Below are 25,317 nucleotides of genomic sequence, written 5' to 3'. Positions count from 1 at the left end.
TACCTGTAATTATAAAAGGGGAAGGGGACTGACTTTCAGAGAAAACTACCTTGCTCAGTGGTCAAAGTTAACTTCACCGGGGACAGCACACATAGCATCCCATGCTACGTGTAAAATGCCATCAGAAGAGGAAAGCATCTTCTGGACATTTCCACCAAAAATATATAACCTGAAACTAATTACAATGAACCATCAGATGGCACTCTGAGTTGAGTGACATTCTCCAAAATGGATGGCCTAAAATATTAAAAATATTAAGGTCATGAAGGTCAAGGAGGGACTCAGCAACTCTTCCAAAGTGAAGGACACTGAAGAGCCATGACAACTAAGTACAACATCTGATTCTGAAATTAACCCCTTGGCTTTTAGGAACATTGACAAAACCTTAATGGGGTCTCTGAGTAAAGAGTACATGAAATGTGTTACTACTATTCTCACAAATTCAGTAAATTTTAAGTTATTGAAAAAGCATATGAACCTTACCTCCATCATCAAAAAGCCACCAGACATCAATAGTATTCTTTCCTTGTTTTTTCTGAAACTGTATACTAGCTTCGAGAAGCTTTTGGTCAGCCACATTTAAAGGCACAACAGGGCCTTTGGATTCTAAAGGATTAAGCAAAAACATAAGATGTAAGGAAGGTAAATATTAAAACCTCCCTTGCTAAATTCCTATAGTATCCTAACTTTTGTATATTCAAGTATGTTTATATTACACAGTTCTATCTACAAGCTTTTAATTGTCTATAATTTAAGCATACTTTTAAAATAGTTACAGATATCTTTAAAATAGGTACATGCACATTATCTTGCCTAATTTTTAATATTTTGAAGCATTCTGAACAAATGTAAATGAATCGTAATTACCAATACTAATATATCAATCATAAATAATCAAGAAGAGTACATCTGACTTAGATTTTGATCCTTTAAAAGGGGTTTTAATTGGGTAAGTTTATAACTGTTCTGTGAACCATTTTCTTTCACAGTATGGCCTCTCAATAATATAAAGCTCAAAGATATTTTTAAATAAAAAGTTAACTGTAACATAAATAATGGAAGTCTGCTGAAGATTTATCAAAACTGTCTTACCAATAATCACAGTGGAAACTTTATCTAAAGAAAATCTCCTGTTTCCCTAACTTTGTCCTTCAAAATATGATACTCAATTCTAAAGTCATACAACCACTTCATCTTTCTCTGAACCATAGAAAGATGGTGGGAACTTCTTGGAAGGACACCCATCTGCTGCAGATCTAACAGATATTAAACCAAGGGAGTTCCCATGAAGTCCCAGGAATTAAAAATAAAAAAACACAAAAAAACAACATTGGCTCTGTAAGCAAGCAAATGACTATTACGAAACTCCTACACCACAATTTTTAAAGCAGAAATCCACAGGAGGAAATCTAATCACTTCTGCAGAATGTCTATCATTCACTTTTCATGCTGCCATGATGTATGCAAACATGACGAATGATTTTGCATGATGAAATAATATGGCTACCAAACCACACTGCTCCATAACTCTCACCTCTATCTCCTTCTCATAAAATTCATGTACGCTGACATGACTGTGTATCTCCCAAACGCAGCAGGACTGTGAGAAATATTATAATTTTTGAAATGAAAAATATTAGTATCAAAAAAAAGGACTTGGCTGGGTACAACTGATGGTAAAGAATGCAAGTGACACTGTAAGTCAACCTAATGCAGTGCCTCTACTTATCATCTGAACCATGCAGTTTAAATTAAAAAAAAAAAAATAATAATATTTACTTTCAGGGTTTGAATATTTAAGAAATATGATTAAAAAAAAATTGTTTGTGATATACCACTTATTCCTAGGCAGATTCGTTTTTTAGTTGAACTAATGTTAATTTAGGAGCTCTGGTAGTGTAGTGCGTAAGGCACTTGACTGCTAACCAGAAGGCTGGCAGTTCAAACCTACCAGTCACTCCTCAGAAGGAAGGTTGGGCAATCTACTTCTGCAGTGATACTGCCTCGGAAACCCAAGGAGGGGTTGTTATTAGTTGGGTCCGACTAGATGGCACAATACAACGACAACAACAATGTTAATTTTTCTAATCTGCATTTAATAAATAACTGTAACATCACCTCACCATGGAAATGAAAACTAAGGTAAAAAAAAAAATAATAAAGTTGGAGTTAAGGAGTTAACAGTATGAAAAAAGAGATTAAAATAAAATGATGAAAAATGCCTGCCTTTTTTCAACAGTGGTTGAGTTGGAGTCTTGCCATCCTCTTCCTCATCTAGATTATGTTTAAAAAACAAAATATAGGTTAATTGCTTTTATTTTAAGAAAATAATGAAAATGCAAATAGAGCACATTTATAAATAAAACATAGTATGAAGCAACAGTCCGTGAAAAATAAGAGTGAAGATTAATATTTTCTACACTAATTTTCAGGATTTTTAAAAGCAAACATGCATTAGACCCCTCCTACAGGGCTACTAATTAACATTCACACCTAAATTTTATTCCTGTAAAGTGTCAAGAACTCTTACCAGAGTTTTTAAAATTCTTATTTGATATTATGGTTTCTAGAATATAAATATGACATTTGAAATTGATATTGAAGATAATACAAGGTTTGAAACAAGCCACTGCATCACTGTGCAAATGACTAAAAAGTAATTTTAGGAATATTTGGTTATTTATAAAAATTAATCACCACCTGAAATTTGATCAGAGACAGAAGTTGTCTTTTGCCTCATATATAAAGTGACAGGTTATAAAGCAGAGTTTGTTTTTTTTTTAAATAAAAAATATAAATTTATTTATATATGCGTGTATATAGGAGCTCTGACAGCATAGTGCCTAAGGCATGTGACTGTTAACCAGAAGGCTAGCGGTTCAAACCTATCAGCCACTCCTTGGAAGAAAGACTGGGCAATCTACTACCACCTTGGAAACCCAAGGAGGGGTCTCTATGAGCCGGATCCAACTCGACAGCAGTGAATTTGGTTTTATGCAAGTATATATGCATGTCCATCAATTTATATGTATAATTATCTTTCTGGGATTTAAAAACAAAACAATAGACCCACTCCTGTCAAGTTGATTCTATCTCATAGTGACCCTAGAGGACAGAGTAAAACTGTTCCATATGGTTTCCAAGGCTGTAAAAGCCTTAGGCACTATGCCACCAGAGCTCTTTTATAGAAGCAGACTGCCTCATCCTTTTTTCTGTGGAGTGACTGGTGGGATCACCTTTAGGTTAGTAGTTGAGTGCGTTAACACTGTGCCACCAGGATTCTTTTCTAAGGTTTACAGTTTCCCAAATCTTAATTTACTTCTGAACATAAACTTGCTATAACATGTATCATTTGTTTGTTTGTTTAGGCATGTAATACTCCTGACTTGGACTGGAAAGGGTATACTACCCTTTCTAGTGTGCTCTAGAGTTAGATCCCCAGGGTTCCAACATTACCTCTATCCACTTTTCTGAGTTCTGTAAGCTTCAGTTAGTTATTTATCTCCTCATTTTCCTCCTTTGTAAAAAAGGTTTATAGTACCTACCTCTTAAGGCTGTTATATTGGTAGTATTAATGTACTTAGCTAAGTGCACCTAGCACATTGAATACATCAATAACCAAGAAAACCAAAGCAAAATAATCTTGACTTAACAGCTACAGTAGAATAATCATAATTCTGAAGACTTTTTAAATTTCATAAAATTTTCCATGGTTTCTATGCTAATTTTGAAAATAACTGGCCAAGTAGAAAAAAACATAAAATAAAGCTAATGTCACTTTTGAGTGCTACTAATTTCTTATGCCTGTTATATGGAATGAACAATATTTCATCACTGCATTTAATTTTATATTATTAAATATTATTGTTCTTATAAAGGTTGTGTCTTTGGTGATAATAAATACATTTATAAATATGGGAATTCTATAATTCATTTAAAGAGCTCAGAAAATGTTAAGGAAATCTTGACATTTAAAAATGATTTTAAACTGAGTTTATCTAAGGCATTTAGATTCTTACAATAAAAATTCTGAGTAGAAATTAACTGACCCAGTTTCTTACTGTATAAAAATGAATGACCTCATAAGATTGTGGCACACATTCATGAGATAATACATATATGATAATGTGGGTGCACAGATAGATGTCAAATAAATATTACTTCTTCCCCTCCTACCATAACGTTACCTACTATTTCCTAACAGACTGTAGAGAAAGGGTCTGTTTTAGGCAAGAGAAAAGAACTTAAAAAAAAAAAAGTTAAGAGGAAATGAAAGAATGTATACCATACACTAAACACAGAAACATAAGAAAAATTATCAGAATCAACTTATAGAAAAAAGAAATTATAATCAAGCCACCAAAGAATGGAAAGAAAAAAAAATGGATCTCAACTCAACTTTCAAACACTATTACTCTAAGAAAACAGGGTAAATAAGGAAATAAGTGAAGGAAATATTAACCCTTCTAAATAATCTAGAAAAGATCCATTTCAGAGAGATATGATTCATCCAAGAATATTGATTTTAGAAAAAGAATGGTAATTACTTTTCAGGAATCAAAAATATGATATGGCTTGATGATTTACAGTGCAGATTTTTTTCTTGCTGGGTGTCAGCTGGGAATAGGATAGATGGAGATACTAGATTGTAGAGGTAGGAGAGTGAGGGTAGGAGAGTAAGATTTGGAAGTCATCCCTCTTTCCTTCTCACAAACACAACATGCACATTTGCAGATAAGAGTATCTGAAAGTCTCTAAAGATTCTGAAATCTTTGTGTCTCCTATATGGCCACATAAGCTTCTAGAGATATGTCTATAAATTATGGTCAAATAATTCAGCAACCAAGTACAAAAAGCTGGTTTCTTCAGATAAGAGCTAAATAAGGTATAAACTTTCACTAGATATTTTAAATCACTGTTTTTTCTGAACATCTACAGTTGTAGTAGATATAAAAACATTTTTAACATCAACACATTAAAACCCTTTATATGTAAGTATGTTGGTTTACTAAAGGAAAAAAAAAAGTAAATTAAATTTTAAATGTCATTCCCTTCATAATGTTATCTTATGCTGTATACACATGATTTATTTTGCTTCTTTGGAAGTTCAGATTTAACCTATACTTTCAATTAAAAGTTTATCTACAGTAAATAGAAATAAAAACACAAAAGAGTAAAACTGCAAATAATTAATTGGTATGGTTTCTGTTCAATGATCTAGTTTTAATACCTTAAAATACCTAGTCATTTTTAAGCATTTTTGAGTGGCATAAATTTTACCTGAGCAACTAGATATGAACAGTATAGGCTTGAGAAAGTTACTTTATAAAACATGTTACATAGTAAAGACCATTCCCCCAAAATTAGATCATTACCATTAATAAGATTTCTTGTTTCAATGAACAATTACCTTTATGTTTAACAGTTTTTTCACTAGACTGTTTGGAAGTATCCAAATCTGATGTTTTACTATATTCCACACTTAGTACCACATCCTTGGCACCAGGAGATTTCTCTTGGGATGACAATAATTCTTCTGTGGACACAAACGGATTTAAAATATTATCTAATTCTTATATTAAACTGTTAAAAAAAATCATGGTTTAATCACAATTAAGTGATTTTTAAGCAAACTTACTGAGATAATAAACTTACTGCAAATTATTTCTTATGTAAATTATTTTTTCTTCACTTAATGAAGAAAATGGCCATAGAAATTACATGAGCCTACATGCCAGCACTGTGCCAAGAGCTTTCCTTTAATGACTACTGACTTAAATATTGGAGTGACAACTAAGTACCACACATTTGAATTAGGCAATAAAGAATCATGTAACAGTAGAATCTGGCAAATGAAAGAATGATTTATAAAATGTGAATGAATTTTATTCTCAGAGTAATTTACAAACATAAAAACCATAAAATATGGCAAATGTTCCTATGCATGTTAAGAGATGATAGATAACAATGAAATATTACACCCCTTAGTACAGAGCCAAGACCAGTCTTTTCCTAATGAGCTCATGGTGAAAGTATCTCTTCTTCCTTTTTAAAACAGTTTGTTTTCTCTTTTTTTGGCAAAAAGTTAGTAAACATTTAACTTCCATAATAAAAATATCTATTCTAAAGACAAATACAATATGAAAGGGATATAATCTCTTCACATCCTCATCATTTATTCATATGAATGAAGAAAATGGCAGTAGAAATCACATGCGCCTAGGTGCCAGCACTATGCCAAGAGCTTCACAGCCTTATCTTCTTTTCAATCTTCAAACAATCTTATGAGGTAATTATGTTTTAACAGATAAGGAAACCAGGCTCAGAAATCAGCAGATTATCCTAGATACAAAATGATTAAGAGAAAAAGATGGGATGTTTAATCTAGATCTGCCTGAACCCAAACCTAAAGTCTTAATTCAATGCTAAACTGAATTGTTTCCAAATCTGGTGACAAATAAGGCTTTTCAAAATGTTTCACAATGATGCTAAACACTTGATATTTTTAAAGTTTCAATAGCATTCAAACCTCTGTAAAGTATTAAATTATACAGTTAGCCAAAGTGTGATTGATACTTTTGCAATAGAAAAGGAATGAACACCGCTAGTAATAATGCAGGGATAACAAGTACTAAATAAACTCAAAATGAAAAATAAACTTCTAAATAAATCTCAATCACTGTCAGAGCAAGAGAGAACTGAAATAAATACAGCATTCTGCAAGGCTTACTCCAGAGTAAAGCCATGGTGGAGCACTAGTTAGAGCACTCACTGCTAAACTACAGGTCAGTGGTTTAAACCCACTAGCCACTCTGTCAGAGAGAGAGAGATGACAATCTACTCCTGTACAGATTGCAGCCTAGAAAACCCTATGGGGCACTTCTACTCTGTCCTATAGGGTCATTATGAGTCAGAATTGCCTTGATGGCACACAAGATAAACAACTCCAGAGTGAGAAAACAGATTTGCAGCAAGCCATATTTTTGTGTTATATGGATAAAGATCTCAAAGCATTCCACTTCAAAATTGCAGGATGTGGTGGTGGTAGGAATTAAAACAGTTTAAATATATTAACAAATAACAAAAGTTCATTGTGTGTCTCTGGTTGTGCCATATCACTAGTTAAGTGATAATTTGGTTAATTAATTGATAAGGGTAAAATATTAAATATGCAAATTTCCGTAAGTTTGTATTTTTAAAACTACCAAGAAGAAATCATAGGAGGTATAGAAATTTCTATTAAGTTTTATATAACAAGTTGACAAAAGCAATAATCGTACTTTAATTAGGTTTTAACCTTTACTTTAAAACAATGCTTTAAAGGCTTTCTACTGCATGATTGCGCTTATCAAAAAATGAAAATATCCAATGATTGAGTCATTTATGTTTATCCTCAGATTTTATTTAACAAGCATTTTTTTCAAAGTTTGGCTACTGCATAATCATAACTAAGGATCTCTTAGTTAAGCACAGTGGCACAGTGCCTAAGGCATTTCACTGCTAACCAGAGGTTTTTGGTTCAAATCCACCAGCCACTCTGTGGAAGGAAGACTAGGCAATATACTTCCATAAAGATTTATCACCTTGGAAACCCAAAGGGGGTTGCTATGAGTTGGAATTGACTCAATGGCAATGAGTTTGGTTTGGTATGGTTTTATACTCATAATTCATAATTAATGTTTGTTTCTCTTAAACTTGGGATTTGGGTTGAATTTGATTCCCTCCATGATAATCACTAACCATCATCCAGGTAGGTACAGACAGAAAACACACAAACTTAGGTAAAGCCAAACAGATGTGATCTTAAGATGACATAAAATGGCAGAGAATAGATATTATCAAAATTACAGAAGAATTTGTGAGTTATACATAATTTTCCAACAAAATAATTTATATTTGTTTAAATAAAAAATTTATTGTAAACAAGGTTTACCTTGTCCTTGAAGATGAGATATATCCAGACCTTCCTTTAAGCGGATAACCACCACTCCATACTGGATGTCAAAGGCATCACTACAAGGGGAGAGGGGAAGAGGCAGGGAGAAAAAATAATCACGAAAATTTATGTGTCCCCCCCTCTGCAAAATGAAGGCAACAGGAGATAATGTCCACAATTACTTTCAGCTTTAAATATTTGATTTTAATACGCTTTAAAAATGACTTTATGGGATCTGCATGTTAATTTCAAATCCTTTATCATTTCCTTTCCCTTCTTCTGCAAGACTCTTGAAAACTATGTAAGTGTAGATCTTTCATAATACTGATATTCTACCTCCATCAAACTGTTTAAAGTAGTATGTGTATTTTTATTCCATCAGAAACAGCCCAAGTAAAATTATGGAGAAACAATTTTCAGTAATCTTACTCTATTTATATTTAGGCTGTGCTCTTAAAGCCAAAGAAATACACGAAGATAATGAAGACAGATTTCGCTAAGAATGAGAACAGGTCGTAGACTATGAAGAGACCATTTATGAAGGGAGAAAGGGTATTTGAAATAATTTAAAACTTTTTTTTTGGTAAAATTGGTCTACAAAACAGTCCAAAGGTTTTATATGCATTTGGAAACATACATTATTATCTCCTTTTAACTATTTTTAACCATAGTTGGAAACATCCTATATGTTTAAGATACATTAAAACCACAAAGGCAGCTAAAAGCAGGCTTAACTGAAATCTGGAAAGTCACCAAAATGTTGTCATGTTAAGTCCATGTTTTTCTCAAATCCACTTAAAGAATTTCAAATTCCAAAACTTCAGCCTATTCTGCAAAAGCGGTAATAGGCTTATGTGTTATTTTAAATCTGGTAGCATAGTGGCTAAAGCACTTGACTGCTAACCAGAAGGCTGGCGGTTCAAACCCACCAGCCACTCCTTGGAAGGAAGGTTGGGCAATCCTACTTCCGTAGTGATACTGCCTCGGAAACCCAAGGAGGGGTCGCTATGAGTCAGGGCCGACTCGACGGCACGTAACAACAACAACAACATATTTAATGAAGTAAGCAATCTATATTTACTATATACCTATCAAAATAAAGATATAGTCATCTTTAATCATATATAACAAAAAAAGAAAGTGAAAAATCAAATAAAATGACCAAATTATTGCTGCTACTGACAAACAGAAGAATGTGTTCAGGATACTGATACTGTATGAGACTGTAAAAGGTCATTATTATTACTTTTTTTTAAATTGGGGAGGCAACTTTGGTCTCATTTTTGTGAGTTAACCAAAGGTCAAAGGAGATGGAGAAATTTAACAGACACATAAAACTCGCCCAGCTGTAGCTGAAAAACCAATATACGAGAGAAGAAATGACCACAAGTGTCTTCAAAAAGTTAATAAATCAGGTGAATCAAAATCAATTTCTTTAAAGAAAAGGCAGGGAGCACAGCTCCCTGGGTTTATCATCAATTAAAACAGCTAAATGTTTTTGCATTAAGGTATAAAAATTTGATGTACAGTAGTTGATTTCAGACTTCACATACTATTAATAAAAAAGTAATAATAAATAAATAAACCAAACCCACTGCTATCAAGTCAATTTTGATTCATAGAGACCTGACTGTCCAGAGTAGAACTGCCCTATTGGGTTTCCAAGGCTGTAAAACTTTACTGAATGAAGCCGGCTGCTTCATCTTTCTCCCACAGAGTGGGTGGTAGGTTCAAACAGCTGACCTTCAGGATTAGCAGCAGGATGCTTACACCACTAAACCACCAGAGCTTCTTTATAATGAAGCCCACATAAATTGGTATTTAGAATCATAACTGAAACATTACGGGGAACTGCCACAAAAGAAAAGGATGAACGATGTCAGTGCTTTAAAACTGCCATTAATTTCCATGACTCTAGATGCCAGAGAGCATTATTTTACCTATCTTTTAATTGCTGCTGATGCACAATACTCAAGGTAATACTTAACTTTCAGGTTAAACACTCACTATAATCCTTACAAAGTCAGACAGAAAGACCCTTTCCTTCCAGTGCTCCCATTATGAGCAACTATAACTAATAACATGGCAAGCGTATAAAAGAATTATTTAGGAATTTTTTTTTTTCTATTTTCTAGGATAATTCCTCTATTTTACTGGTTTTACATCTTGAGGAGAAAAGCATACATAGGCCACCACCTAAATGATATAACCTATCTTTCACAGTATACTGTCTTGTCCCCTCAAGCCCCACATATACAAGTGTAGAGAGGATTAGAAAGCTGAAGTAAGACTTTGCTTACCAAAAAGTAACAAAGCCAAAGACAAGTAGCAGACAATATACAATGAACTAGAAGAGCTTTAATTTTACCAAAGGTATTTAACAATTAGTTGAGAAATTTTGTTCAGCATATATAAAGATACACACACACACACACACACATATACACACACATATATTTAAACTATAAGATCTGGTTACTACTCAAAGATTCTTCAAAGTAGGTGTTGTTGCTGTTATGTGCTGTCGAGTTAAACCCGACTCATAGCGACCCCTCCTTGGGTTTCCGAGGCAGTATCACTACAGAAGTAGGATTGCCCAACCTTCCTTCCGAGGAGTGGCTGGTGGGTTTGAACTGCCAGCCGTCTGGTTAGCAGGGAAGTGTCTTAGCCACTATGCTACCAGAGCTTCAAAGTAGGTAGGTAAACAAAATATGTGTGAAACAGGTAAATAAGTTATGTGGTTATATCTACAGATGCAACAGGAACATCACTAAGGGAGATAATTTCAGTGAGTTAAGGGTAATTAGAAACCCTGGGTGGTAAAAATGGTTAAGTGCTCAACTACTAGACAAAATATTTGTAGTTCAAACCCAGTGACACACGCGTTGGAAGACAAGCCTGGAGGTCTGCTTCCAAAAGGTCACAGCCTTGAAAACCCTATGGCACAGTGTTACTCTGCACACATGGGATTGCTATGAGGTGCAACTGATTCAACAACAAAAATATTAACAACAAAAAGGTAATCAGATCAAAATTTACTTTATTTGGGTCTCAGAGTTACTTTGCCAAATGTAAATTACATACTAACAACAAAAAGGTAATTGTTTGTATATGAAGAAATACATAAAAGTGAGTAACCAGTTCTATTTCATTGGTGGCTATGATAAGACTACTCTTCAATCCAGTTTGGTGTGGTGGAAGATAATGCTTGTCTTCTGTAGAACAGTGTGAACAGATAGATTTGTTAAGCAATCTCAGAATGCTAGGGAAGTAGACACTTTTGAAGATTAAGAAGCAAATCTAACAAAAACTAAAAGTATTTTCTTTTTATTAAATAACTTGCTCAGTTAAAAAAAGCATATGTGGCACATTACATTAAAGATACAGGCATAATAAATTTACAATAACATAAAAAGTAAAACTAGAAAGATAAAGTAATGAAAGAATAAAATGAACCCTCTAGAATAACCATAAAAGGGAAGTTAAAGTGACATAATACTAAAGTGACTGATAAACATTACTGGAAATACCATTGAAAACTGAATAAATAAACTCATACTTTCAAGGAGGCAGAAAAGCAAAACATGCAAGTACATTTAAAAAATGTAAACAACTTAATGGATGAACCAAATGATTGACTTCAAAATTAGCAGGAAAAGGTTGGTATAAGTGAAGGAAATGCCCTTCCCTCAGCCTAGTCTGACGATATTTGGGAACTTGGCTGAGGAGCAACTGAAGAAATAGAAGAAAGTGTACTAACTTAAATGTGAAGTCATAATATACATACATTATGTATATCTGTGTGTATGTATAAAGAGATGCAGATTAATTTTAAAAAATAAATTGTTATTACATCATCAATTTAGATGGCAGATGACCACTGTGATCCTTTTCATTCTTATGTTTCTACTATATGAGAAACAGGATTCAAAAACAAGCTAAAGCTTTCAAAATAAACATTTTGTGACCAACCAACCAGGTTAATTAAATGGGTACTTACTGAAATAAATTTATATACATATCCACATCCCTCATATCTGCTTGTAACCAATCTTTCTTAAATCCAAGGACAAGTGTGTTTGGTTTCATACGACCAAGACCAGCAGCCTAAAATATAGGACAAATATAAATTTAAAGAAATAAACAACAAAATGTTTTTTAAATGACAAAATGTTTCTAACAGTCTTTAAACATTTTAATCTTATGGACATTTATTAGCTAAATTTTTTGAATATCCAAAAATAAAATAAATAATTAAATTTTTTTTAGTATTTCTGGTGAAATCTGGCTAATGTGCATCCCCAGTTGTTCCAACAATCAAGCCAATCTGACTGCAGTCTAACATACTTAACAAATGTTTTCAACAGTTCAACGAAATCTCATAAATTTTAAAAATGTGGTAGAAAATTCTATTTCCAAAATTGTGTGCATACATAAGTTATTATAGATGCCATACTTAATAATGATTTTCGTGAAAGATTAATTAATTCAAATACTTTTCAATTGACAACCATGTACCACACATTCCTAAATACTTGGGATAATTAGGGAACAAAAGAAATAACCCAATTTTGTTGTCGTGGTTCTCCAGTGCTGCTATAACAGATGTACCACAAGTGGATAGTTTCAACAAACAAGGATTTATTATTCTCTTATAGCTTGGGAGGCTAAAGGTTCAAGTTCAAAGTGCTCTCTAGGGATTGGATGAAGGCCAACTGACACTGGGCTTCAGCTTCAGCTCTGTCTCTTGTTCTAGGCCCACTAGAGCTGAAGGCTTTTTGGGACTCATGCAGCTTCTGGCTACTGAGGCTGACAAACCCAAGACCAATGAGTAAAATGGTACAGCTCCAAGATTAGCAGACAACACAGCAGGCCACCAGTTCAATTCCAGGAACAATCCCAAGACTGGCAAGCAATATGGCAGGCCACTGAAATGAAGACTCAGCTAAACGCAGTATATGGATGTGCCAATGGCCCAAGATCTTTCCCAAAGTTTCTCCATAGATACTGGAAGCAGTCCACACCCCAAGGGCAACTACTTAGCTAATCACATCAGATTCTACCATGGAAGTGATTACAAACTCATCACAGGAAATAATTCCATCCAGCTGCCCAGCCACTCAAAACCATGGCCCAACCAAGCTGACACACAACCATCACACCTGTAAAGCCCAAATCCATTTTCAAAATGTTCCATCCAAAGGATGTTTCTTTCAAAAATCAGATTAATTTCACTCACTATAAAAATATCACCTTATTTCAAAAAGACAGAAAAAAAAACTAATCTTTTTTTTTTTTTAAGGTAGGCCATTACCACACAGCACAGCATATATATAAGGGGAGGGGGAATTGGGGTTTCCAGCAAGATGGTAGAATAGGCAGACAAGCTACACAGAGCCTCTTCAACAAAGAAACAAGAAACCAATTAAAACAGATACAGAAGATAATCTTGGAACCCTGAGCTTTGAAGGGAAGGATAAAGAAGTGGATTAAATACCAACTAGTTGAAGAACCTGAATGAAAACTGTGAATAAGGAGACAAATGGAACTGCAGACTGTCAGCTGTTCTGAGAATACAATTTGAATATTAACAAAGTGGTGTTCTGATCCAGGAAGCAACCTACGTATGGGTTTTCTGCTTGCCAAGGACAGCATGGGCAACTGCACTGGTGGTTAACAAGTAGAAAGGAAAAGAGCAAATAAGGAGATAAACTGAGATGTGGACTGTTGGCCCTCAGAGCACAGCCATTTTGCATATGTGCAAGTGGCATTCCAATCTGGGCAGTAACCTAAGAATAGGCTGATTGCTGAGGACAGCCACACTGGAGGTTGATGATTAGAAAGGTGCAATAATCCCCTTCTTACTCTTAATTCCCACACCTTCTTGGTGAATGGAGGTGTGGCCATCCCCTACCTCTACTCTCTTTTTGGACCAGCAAGAATTCCCTGTCTGTATGCACTGATAGAGCCTGGGTGCCCTGACCCCCACCCCAATTTTGTTTTTGGTTGTTTTTAAATTATTCTGTTTCCTTGTCCTTTATTTATTTATTTGCCCTTCCCCGGTTCTTTTTTCCCTTTCCTTCTCCCGGTTCCTCTCTTTTTCTTTTGATTCTTCCCATTCCTTGTTTTTCTTTTTGCAGTTTCCTCATTTTTCCTTTTTTATTCTTTTACTCTCGCTCTTTTCTCTTATTCCACCCTCCCCACATATTGAGGTTTTATTCTTCTTTATCTTTCATCTTTTATTTTTACTATTTCAAAATTTTTCTTCTCATTTATTGCTTTGCTTATTTATTTTTTCAATTGTTCCTGTTTATGTGTTTTTTATTCTCTTGTTTTTATTTTTTTGGTGGGTTTATTTATTTTGTTCTGAATGGGAGACAGCAACCATGACCACATGACGCAACCACACTCACACATCCTACAGCCCCACCCACTGAATAAGGGCCATGACTTGCTTCAGCACCAACTGACCAACGAGAGGTGGCAGCCAATACTAGCCCAACTCACCCTCAATGTCTCTTCAAGAAATCTAACAGAGATCAGGGCACATACTCTCCTTCTCTATCACTAGGAGATACCTAGTGAGGTACCCACTAGGAGACAGGTGGTGAGTGTTTAAGTGCTACGAACTAGCCAAGAGAGGAGCATAGTACCCAACTCACCTTTCTAAACAAAATAAATAAATAAATAATCTTAGGTGAATCACACCAACATACAATCACCAAATTAAATATAAATACAACAACATTACAATGTCTCAGAGATAAGTGACCATCCCAATCCACATAAAGAAGCAACATAAAATAGTACAAACAAGGGACCAGGATACAGATCCAGAAAATCTACTTAAGAACCAGAATTGGAATTCAAAAGAATCATATTTAAGTACCTTCAATGGACTGAGAGACAGAACAAGGAAAACATTGACAAAATTAAGGAAAACACAGACAAAATTCTAAACCAATTTAGGAAGACAATATAAGAACAAACTGAGAAATAGACCAAAAAAAAAAAAAAAAATAGAAACAATACAAAAATAACAAATAAGATTAATACTATGATTTCAGAAACAGATAACAATTTGAATGGGTAAAGAAAATTAAGAAAACCTAACATTCATGTAGGAGACCATCAAGAGAAATAACTTACATATAATTGGAATTCCAGAGCAGGAAGAGATTAAAAAAAAAAACCCACAAAGAAAATTGTCAAAGATTTGTTGAAAGAGAATTTTCCTAAAATGATGAAAGACAAGAAGATATCCATTCAAGAAGTTCAACAAACCCCAAACAGAATAGACCCCAAAAGAAAATCATCAAGACATAATAATCACATTCACCAAAACCAAGAAAAAGAAAGAATTCTCAAAGCAGCACAGGTAAAACAAAAGGTTACCTACAAAGGGCAACCAATAAGACTGAGTATTGGTTTCTCAGCAGAAACCATGCAGGCAATGGGATGATTTATATAAAACCCTGAAAGAAAAAAAACTGCCAACCAAGAATTATATATCCAGGAAAATTGTCCTTCAAAGATAATGGTAAAATTAGGACATTTCCAGATGAACAAAAATTAAAGGAATTTGTTAAAAAAGAGATAAAAGAGAGTCCTTCAGACAGAGAACCAAAAACAATAGATAACAACCATGATAAACACACATGATGACATAACCTAAAAACCAACACAGTAATAAAAGTATCCAGAGTAAAATTAGTTTACAAGACTGAAAACAGAAAAAGCGCTATCAGTTGTGAAGTAAAGACAGCTACAAACCCAAAAGCGGGAACAAATAGTGTAGGTATGGAACTTCTAAATGGTGAAGAAGTCAAGACAACTGAGAGATAGAACAGACTGTTCTAAACTTGGGAAGAAAATAATAGATCACAGAGTAACTTCAAATAAAACTAATAAACCTTTGCATCAAAATAAAATAGAGAGGCACAAATACTTACCCAATACTAAAACAATAACAACAAAGGAAATGATAACACAATTTGTAAATAAAATTAGCTCCGCACAGAAAATTACATGGAACAAAGAAAACAGCAACACCATGAAAAAACACATAATGTATGGATAACAACAAATTCATACTTATTGATGATTACGCTGAATATATATGGATTAAATGTACCACTCAAGAGATGGAGAGTTGTAGACAAGATAAGAAAACATGACCCATCAATATATTGTCCACGAGAGATGCACCTTAGACACAAAGACAAAAAGAGACTTAAAAACAAACGTTGGAGAAAGACATTTATCAAGCAAATGGTAATGAAAAAGAGCAAGAGTGGAAATACTAATTTCTGATGAAACAGACTTTAAGACAAAAAACATCATAAGAGACAAGGAAGGACATTATATAATATTTAAAGGATGAACTGAACAAGAGGATATAACCATAATAAATATCTACACACCCAATAAAAGAACTTCAAAATAAATAAGTCAGACTTAAAAAGAACTGAAAAGCCAGACAGATGACTCCAAAGCATAGTCATACAACATATAATGAAAGAGAACAAATGGAAAGAAATTCAACAAGGACACAAAAAAACTAAACAATGCAGGCCACCAAATTGACCTTATAGACATTTATAGAGCACTTCACCCAACCGCAGTACAATATACATTCTTTTAAAACACACATGGAACACTCTCCAGAACAGACCATGTCAGACCACAAAGCAAGCCTCAATAAATTTAAAAACATTGAAATACTGCAAAGCATCTTCTCAGATCACAATGCTATAAAACTAGAAATCAACAATAGGAAGATCAATGGAAAAAGAGCAAACACATAGAAAATGAATTAACACCCTCCTTTAAAAGGCACTGGGTAATTCCCAAACCCACTGCCATCAAGTTGATTCCAATTCAGCGATCCCCTTTGGGTTTTCAAGGCAGCAAATCTTCATGGAAGTAGGCTGCCCCATCTTCCTTCTGTGGAGTGGCTGGTGGGTTTGAACCAACAACCTTCTGGTTAGCCGTCAAATGCCTTAGGCACTGTGCCAGCAGAGCTCCTACTAGTAATAGAATAAAGAAGGAAATTAAAAATTTCCTTGACTCAAACAAGAATGGAAATACAACATACCAAAATCTTTGGAACACAGCAAAAGCAATGATCAGAGGCCAATTTATAGCACTAAATACACACATCAAAAAAGAAGAAAGAGCCAAAATCAACACTTTAATCCAACATCTCCAACAAGTAGAAAAAGAGCAGTGAAATAAGCCTACAGTTACCAGCAGAAAAATAAATAAATATTCAAGCAGAAATAAACAAAATAGAAAATAGACAATAGAAAAAAAATCTACAAGACTAGAAGTTGGTTTTTTAAAAAGATTAATAAAAATCGACAAACCACTGGCAAACTTAACAAAGATAAAGAAGGAAAAGACGCAAATAACATGAATAAGAAATAACATAGAAAAAAAAAAAAATGGACCAACGTCACAAGACAAGCAACAGAAAAAAGGGTTAATATTAGGATACTATGAAAAACTTTACTCTGTCAAATTTGAAAACATAGAAGAAATGGACAGGTTTTGGGAAAGATACTACTTACTTAAACTAACACAGACTGAGTGCTAAAACAGCAAGGAGGCCACATGTTCTGACCTCCTCTAATCTCACAAGAGGAAGGCAGGATTACCAGCAGTAACCCAAGGCCTATTACTGCCAGGCCAAACATGCTGTCTCCCTCCAGCCCTTTCACCAACTGTTCCTTCCAAAGCAACAACCACCTCTCTCCTGGGTTCGATAATTCGCTGCAGTGGCCACACAAAACTCACAGATTACAGGGTTTATTAGGGAAGCACCAGGCTACAACTCAAGTTCAGGAAGAACGCTCAGTCTCTCTCCCAGCCCACCGTCCCTCAGCCAAGAGTCTCTCACAGTCTCTTTCCCAGCAGTGCTGGTCCCTCGGTGTCTCACTCAGTGATGCATGTCTCTTGCATCTCTTTCCCAGCAATGCGTGTCTCAGGAGCCCGGGTCTCTTTCAGCAGCACGTCTTCTTCAACCAGCAGTCAGAGAGAGTTCTGCCTCCAGGAGGTCTCCTTTAGAGCCCGCAGGGTGGTCAAACTAGCCAATTACAGCATCAGAACTCTAAGCACCTGAGAGAGAGTGGGCACCTCCCAGAACATTGTTTTGTGCCACTCCCAACAGAAATACTCCAGGTGGACACCTTCAGCAATCAGGAGCTCCTCAGTTGCTCATAGCAAATCCCACCTTCGAGTTTACAACGACTTATGGGTAGAAAAGCCACACAAAGTAATTTACTACACTGCACTGAGGTAGAAATTTTTAACAGACTCATAACAAAAGAAGAAATTTAATGTCATAAAAAAAATTACCAGCAAAAAAGTCCTGGCCCACAAACATGGGTATACGGGTGGATAGATGGGCGGACAGGCTGAACTATTAGGTCAAATGCCTATGAAGTGGGAGTGTACCCAAGACTACACATAGGGTTGGCAGACAATGGTCCTATAAGTGTATTTGTGTGATCTGAATTCCCAAGTGTATAGTAGAGCTGACAAGGGACAAGGTTGTAGTCACTTCTTGGTCACAACCAGCTACCCAGAGGGACTGAGCAGTTGAACCTGTGGGCTCGGGACCATAGTCGCTGGGAACATCAAGCTCAACTGGCATAACATACTACACAAAACATTGTTCCACCTCCCACTTTGGCCAAGTAGCATCTGGTATCTTAAAAGCTTGCAAGCAGCCATCTAGATATAACGATGGGTCTCTCCTCATCCTGAGCAAAGAAGAATGAAGAAAACCAAAGATTCATGGAAACAATTAGTCCTAGCGACTGGTACACCATACAATCTGCAGAGCCAATACTCTATATGACTATGAGACCAGAACTAGATGTGGCCTGGCTACCACTGTCAACTACTCGGAGGGGAATCTATGTAGGAGATCCTGGATAGAGAGAGAGCAATGCAGGACAAAACTCAAAATCATTTGGGGTGGGGGGGACCAGGTTTGCTGGTCTGACAGAGCCTGGTGGAACTACTGAGACTATGGCCCCTAGCTGCCCCTCAGGTCTGGAAATGAACCCACACCTGTGGCTTCCAGCCAAACAAAAGACAGGCATATGAGTTGAACATTTACCTGAGATAGATACACTCCTTGGAGAGAACAATCATGGGAGAAGGAAGGGCTGCTTATGCACAGGGAGACAGCTCAAGGGGCAGCGTGCATGGAGGGATGCAGACAGGGAAGAGGTAACTATGGGGAGAAAGTGGGAGGGGAGCTGTTGCATTGTGGTAAATTGTGGTCAATGTCATGAGACAAAGTGTATGTGAACTGCTGGATGGAAAGTGAATTTGCTCTGTAAATTTTCACCCAAATCACAATAAAAAAAAAAAAAGTCCTGGCCCAGACAGTTTCACTGGAGATTTCTACCAAATATTTAGAGACTAGCGGACACCAATGCTACTCAAACTATTCTAGAACAAAGAAAAAGATGGAATCCTCCCTTATTCATTTTATGAAGCAACCATAACCCTGATAGCAAAACCAGGCAAAGACACCACTAAAAAGGAGAACTACAGACCAATATCTCTCTATAAAAATCTTCAACAAAATCCCAGCCAACAGAGACAGCTTGAAGGGCAGGAGTACATGGGAGGGAAGGACACAGGGAAGAGGTAACAATAGAAGAAGTGGGAAGAGAGCTGTTACATCGTGGAGAATTGCAGCCAATATCATGAAACAAAATGTGTATGAACTAATGTATGGAAAATGAAATTGCACTATAAACTTTCACCCAAATGATAATAAAAACTAAAAAAGAAGAAAAAGAAAGAAATGTTTGCAATCATTAGCCATGAGAGAGATGCAAATCAAAACAACAATGAGATATCATCTCATTGCAGCACAAATAGCTAAGTTCAAGAAAACAGAAAATAACAAATTCTGGGGAGAATGTGGAGACTGGGACTCTCCTACACTGCTGGGGGGACTGTCAAATGATACAACCACTGTGGAAATTGGTATTCCAATTCTTTCAAATGTTGGCAATAGAAATAGGATTTGACCCAGCAATCTCGTTACTAGGTATAAATCCTGAAGAAGTGAGAGCCAGGACACAAATAGCTATATGCACTCCCGTGGTCACTGTAGCACCATTCACAATAGCAAAGAGGTGGAAACAACCTAAGTGCTCATCAACAGAGGAATGGATAACCAGACTATGGTACATACAAACAATGGAATACTATGCAACACGAAAGAATGCAGAATCTGCAAAAAATCTGGATGGGTGGAGATCAGGGAAACCCCTGAGACTATCATCCTATAATAACCTTCAAATTATAAACTGAAACCATCAGCAGAGGTTATGTTTCAGCTAAGAAATAGATCGGCTCATAAAATAACCACCACCACCTATAAGTACAGTACTCCTGTATTAAAAAAATCAATCATCTATGGCACATAACAACAACAACATGTGAGACCAAATGGTCAACACTCACCTAAAGCAAAGATGAGAAAGCAAAGGGGGGCAGGGAAGATAGATTAATGGAAATGGAACAACCAATGGAAATAACAAGAATGTTGACACAATGTGAAAAATATAACCAATGTAACTGAACAATATGTATTGAGACTGTTAAATGGGGACTTACTTTGCTGTCTAAACTTTCACTGAAAATACAATAAAACTTTATTTAAAAAAAAAAAAAATTCTGATCAAAGTAGCTAATCAATTAGTGGTAATGCTTCCACAGTTTCCATAAAACATCATGTGTGTTAAAGAAGTCTTACTGAAAACACCTCCTCCTTGAAACATATATTTTAGTCGCTCAGAGAAAAGCAGTTATTCATGAATGTCCATAATTGTTGTTGCAGAGACTAGAAAGTTAAATGCTGGTTTAATGATAAATGCTTGTGATAATAATTAGTAACCAGGAAGACAAGACTTCAGACTTCTAATTTATCTCAGCAGTTCCTCAATTAACAGACTGAACAGGGTCTGGTTTAGTTTCCTTTTCAAAGGGGTTCCTGTAAAAATAAGTTGGACTGCTTCAAGCCATTTGTTTCTCCCTGTAACCTTTAAGGCTGAGGAAACAGGTTCTGAGAAGTTAACTCATTCAGTCAAACAATTCACAGTAAGAAAGTGGAAATTTAAACCTAGATCAGATTCCAAATCCCACAATCTGGACACAAAACCATATACAAAACTGAAATTAAGTCTAAATTTAGTACTAGAAAATGAATAGTGAGAAATATAAGGAACAAGAACTTTTAAAAAAATTAATAATAAGGACTGCCATTATTTAACAGTCTTATAAGAAAATAATGAGTGTAGCAGGGAGGGAATAGGAACTATCTGAGAAAGGAAAGCAACAGGCTAAGAGAATTCACAAACAGGATTTTCATTTTAGTCATTCAGTACACTATTTCTCTGGTCCCTTAGCTCTCAAATTATACAAATCTTAGTAGTCTACTTTAATAAAAGAGATTAAAAAGTATTTTTCATGATGTTAATATGAACAATGGAACCTCAAGTCAAAAAGTATTTTAATGTTTATACACAGTTAAAGTAAAGGTACTTGATATACATAACACATTTACCTGCATCAAATACTGGGCACCTTCTCTCAAGTCATCTGCATGTACTGGAGCATAAAATGCCTTCATTTTGTTTTTAATAAGCCATCGCTGATATCTGGCTTGATCAATGGACATCTCTTTCATGGCTTGTCTTCGAGGGCCCTTTTTAATATATGAAATAAAAATATAAATATTATCTTTAATTGAAAGGTAATCTATTTCACATTTATAAAAATTATCCTGTTATACTGGCTTGAAATAAGGTGCCTAAATGCGTGGGATGGGAGACAGAATAACAGAATTTTATATCTGCCTCAGGGAATTCTTTCTAATCCTTAACATTGTGTACAGATACGGCTGATGGTGTAGTCAAGGCAACAGGAAATGCTAGTAGAAGGAAAAAAGGAGGAAAGACAGACTTAAAAATTTAAGTTAAAATTTTAGATACTAATTAAATGAGAGAAATTAGGAATTACTGAAAATGGAGAAGAGATTGCACAAGAGAAATATAAAAGCCTTCTGTTTTTCTAGAATGTTTACTAACTCGTTTTTTATTTGCTCAAAATGTCTGAATTATCAATTCTCAATCACCTAAAACTATCACAGAAATTCAAAACAAGCTATATAATACAAAAGTGTTTGCTTCATAACTATGTTAAACAAAAAATAATAGCAGCTCTGTAACTTGAAGTCCTATTTTGATCACTGCAAGCAATACATAAAAATGTATAAAACAAAAATCTAAAATTAGGTTTAAGAGCATACCCTAAACAGAAGAAGAAATAAAATTTCTCTGTCCTAGGAGGGAAACTGTTCCACATTTGTAATTTCTTATTTTCAAGGCCCCAACTTATGAGCCTGAAGACAAACTGGAAAACTTCATATTTCAAGTGGGACTCTGTCTTACTCTGCTTTCCATCCACCTCCAGCCTACACACACACAGCCTTATCTTTGTCAATACACAAGTGGATGAGCAACACTAACAAAGGTCCCGGCATGGCGCATACAGCACACATTTCTAGTACCAGAACAAGATGAACAACAGAGCTTAGGAGAACATCTAGTTTAACATACAAGTAACAACACTTCTTATGCAGAGCAGGTCATTTATCACCCAGCATCTTTGCCCAACAACAAAATATGAAAACCACTTTTCAGTAAAAGATAGTTTACCACTATTTAAAATATTTTTTACTTTAGATTAAAAAAAAAAAAAATTAAAGAGCAATTTTCAACGTTTGAACGCGGAAATTCAGGATTCACCTGCTTTCCTACATACTAGAGAAGTTTTATTTCCCTTTCTAGATATTTATCATGTTTTGCCTATCTCTAGCTTTTTTTCTGGTAAGTAAATGTTCCTTATATTCTTTGGATTTTATGAGGAGTATCAATAACAAAAAACAAAATACTAAATTTCATCATGAACTTTTCTCACAGTCAAGCTGTTCTACAAAGGCAATACGGACTGCTAAAATCTACATGAAAAGAATAACAAGTTCAACAACTTGAAAATTAAAACAATTTTTTTTGATACAATTTAGAAGTAAAAACATTCTCAAGAAAATAACTCTACTAAAAAAAACAGCTTTTATCTTGTCAAGTTATTTCAGATCTAGAAAGCTCTATTTATTATAAGTTAGAGGCAAAGTGAAAAATACTTTTACTATAGGAAAAAATAAGTTAACACTCACCATATGTACATGACCACAGATCATCAAACCAACATTTTTTGTGAAATCATGAACTAGATGAAGTAAAGCTGGTCGTGAGTTTGGAGCACCTGTCATAACAAGACACTGTGGCCTAATTTAAAAATAAAAAGGAAAAAAAATTAGAGAAGTTCTTTTGGTAACAATAACAATCTCAAGTCATTTCTCTAAAAATAAAGAATTACACTAGAACCTTTTTATGCAACTATGCTGAAGACCAAAGCCATAAAATTCTCACTGAATAGGATGACTTTTAACCAGGCCTTCTCTGTACCTGAAAAATACAGAAACAAACCCACCTGGAACAAACACCATGCCAAATGTCCCTCTAAAATAATAGGTAATATTATAAATCAAGATCCTGTTAGGTATTAAAAAAGGAAATTACAATGCTATTTGAAAAACAGGGAACAACTTTTAATCTTCTAAAGGTAACATTCCAGTTCTTTCAGAGAACTTGCAAAACTTCCAGAAAACATGGCCTTGCCTTTCATATTCAAAGCAGGTCACTTCACTTCTTACCTTGATCATACTACAATTACTTCTACTTTGTGATATCAGCCACCTGTAATCTAATTTTACTTAAATGACTGCTGTCATATGAGTAAAACCACCTAAGATGAAGAAAAATCTTGACCTAAAAGTTTAAATACTAATTAACAATGGTAGAGCCAGGACTTCCAGTAACATGGAGGAAGAGGCAGACAAGTGACATAGACCCTCTTCGACAAAGAAAAGAAAAACCAATTGACAGAGATACAGAAGATAATCCTGGAACCTGAGTTTTGAAAGGAACTATACAGAAGTGCATTAGGCACCAACTAGTAGAAAAACCTGAATGAAAACAATGAGTACAGGCACGGTCAGAGCTGCGGACTGTCAGCTACTCTGACAAGACCAACAGCCTGAATATTTCCAAGTGGTGTGGGACCCAAGAATTGACCTAAAGATCAGTCCCGGTCACTAAGGGCTGCAGGGACAACTGCTCTGGTGGCCTATGACTAGGAAAGGAAACAGCAAGGAGGGAGACAACCTGAGCTGTGGACTTTCTACTGTCCGGAGGGTGCAGCCATTTTGATTGCTTACACGTTGCAGCCATTTTGGATATTTAAAGTGACTGAGGGTGCAACCATTTTAAATCTTTACAAGTGGCAACCATTTTGGATTTTAAAGTAATAGCATTCTCATTTGAATTCCAGGGCCTAAGAACAGGCTCTGTTTGCCAAGGTTGGCAAGGACATATGAGAGGCTGACAACAGGAAAGGAGACAGGTGGTGAGTGTATAAGTGCTGTCAACTAGTGAATAGAGAAGCACAGCAAAGTACCCTGCCTGTACAGATAATATACAAACAAAACAAAAGAAAACGAAAATTGTGGGCAAGTCACTCCAACATATAATCACCAATTAAATACACACACAAAAATGCCACAATGCTTCGGAGACAACAGAGCATCACAGTCCACACAAAAAAGCAAGATAAAGCAGGAGAAACAAGGGATCAGGATACAGACCCGAACACATCCCTAAGGAAGAAGCAGCATTGGAACTCTCTGATAAAGAATTCAAGAGAGTTATATTTAGGTATTTTCAAAGGCTTGACAGACAGACCAAGGAAAACACAGACAAAACCCTAGAAGAATTTTGGAAGAAAATACAAGAACAAAATGAAAAAATAAATGAAAAATTAGAAATGATTCTAAATCTATAAATAGAAATCCAGGAGATTAATACTAAATTGTTAGAAACAGTTAACACATTGGAAGGGCAAAAGAGTAGAACTGATGCAATGGAAGACAGAATTAATGAGACTGAAGACAAATACTTGAATACTTCTTTGGAAAGGGATCAATCAGTAAAGAGATCAAAGCAAAATGAAGAAAGCCTATGGTTCACGTGGGATACCATCAAAAGGAATAACCTACGTGCCATCGGAATTCCTGAACAGGAAGAGACAAATAAAATCACAGAGAAAATTGTCCAAGATTTGTTGGAGGAGAACTTCCCTGATATGATGAAAGATGAGAATATATCCATTCAGGAATTCCAACGAACCCCAAGCAGGATAGACACCCCCCCCCCAAAAAAAAACCAAGA

General features: G+C 35.2%; 1 protein-coding gene across 1 annotated transcript in view; it reads right to left on the bottom strand.

Annotated features, from left to right (window-relative positions):
• SLC12A2 (solute carrier family 12 member 2) overlaps positions 1 to 25,317 on the bottom strand; it is a 193,953-nt gene that overhangs the window by 31,942 nt on the left and 136,694 nt on the right. The window contains exons 16-22 of the mRNA XM_007947455.2: positions 23,205 to 23,316; positions 21,534 to 21,674; positions 11,937 to 12,043; positions 7,934 to 8,013; positions 5,411 to 5,536; positions 2,227 to 2,274; positions 484 to 606 (exon numbers count right to left, since the gene is read on the bottom strand). Coding sequence (XP_007945646.1) covers positions 484 to 606; positions 2,227 to 2,274; positions 5,411 to 5,536; positions 7,934 to 8,013; positions 11,937 to 12,043; positions 21,534 to 21,674; positions 23,205 to 23,316 — 737 coding nt within the window. The remainder of the gene's footprint in view (positions 1 to 483; positions 607 to 2,226; positions 2,275 to 5,410; positions 5,537 to 7,933; positions 8,014 to 11,936; positions 12,044 to 21,533; positions 21,675 to 23,204; positions 23,317 to 25,317) is intronic.

This window comes from Orycteropus afer, unplaced genomic scaffold (assembly GCF_000298275.1).
Source record: "Orycteropus afer afer isolate SDZICR_OR568_19922 unplaced genomic scaffold, OryAfe1.0 scaffold00185, whole genome shotgun sequence".
In the NCBI taxonomy this organism is placed as follows: domain Eukaryota; kingdom Metazoa; phylum Chordata; class Mammalia; order Tubulidentata; family Orycteropodidae; genus Orycteropus; species Orycteropus afer.
The sequence above is the reverse complement of the archived record's forward strand: the minus strand, read 5'-3'. Positions and strand labels throughout refer to the sequence as shown.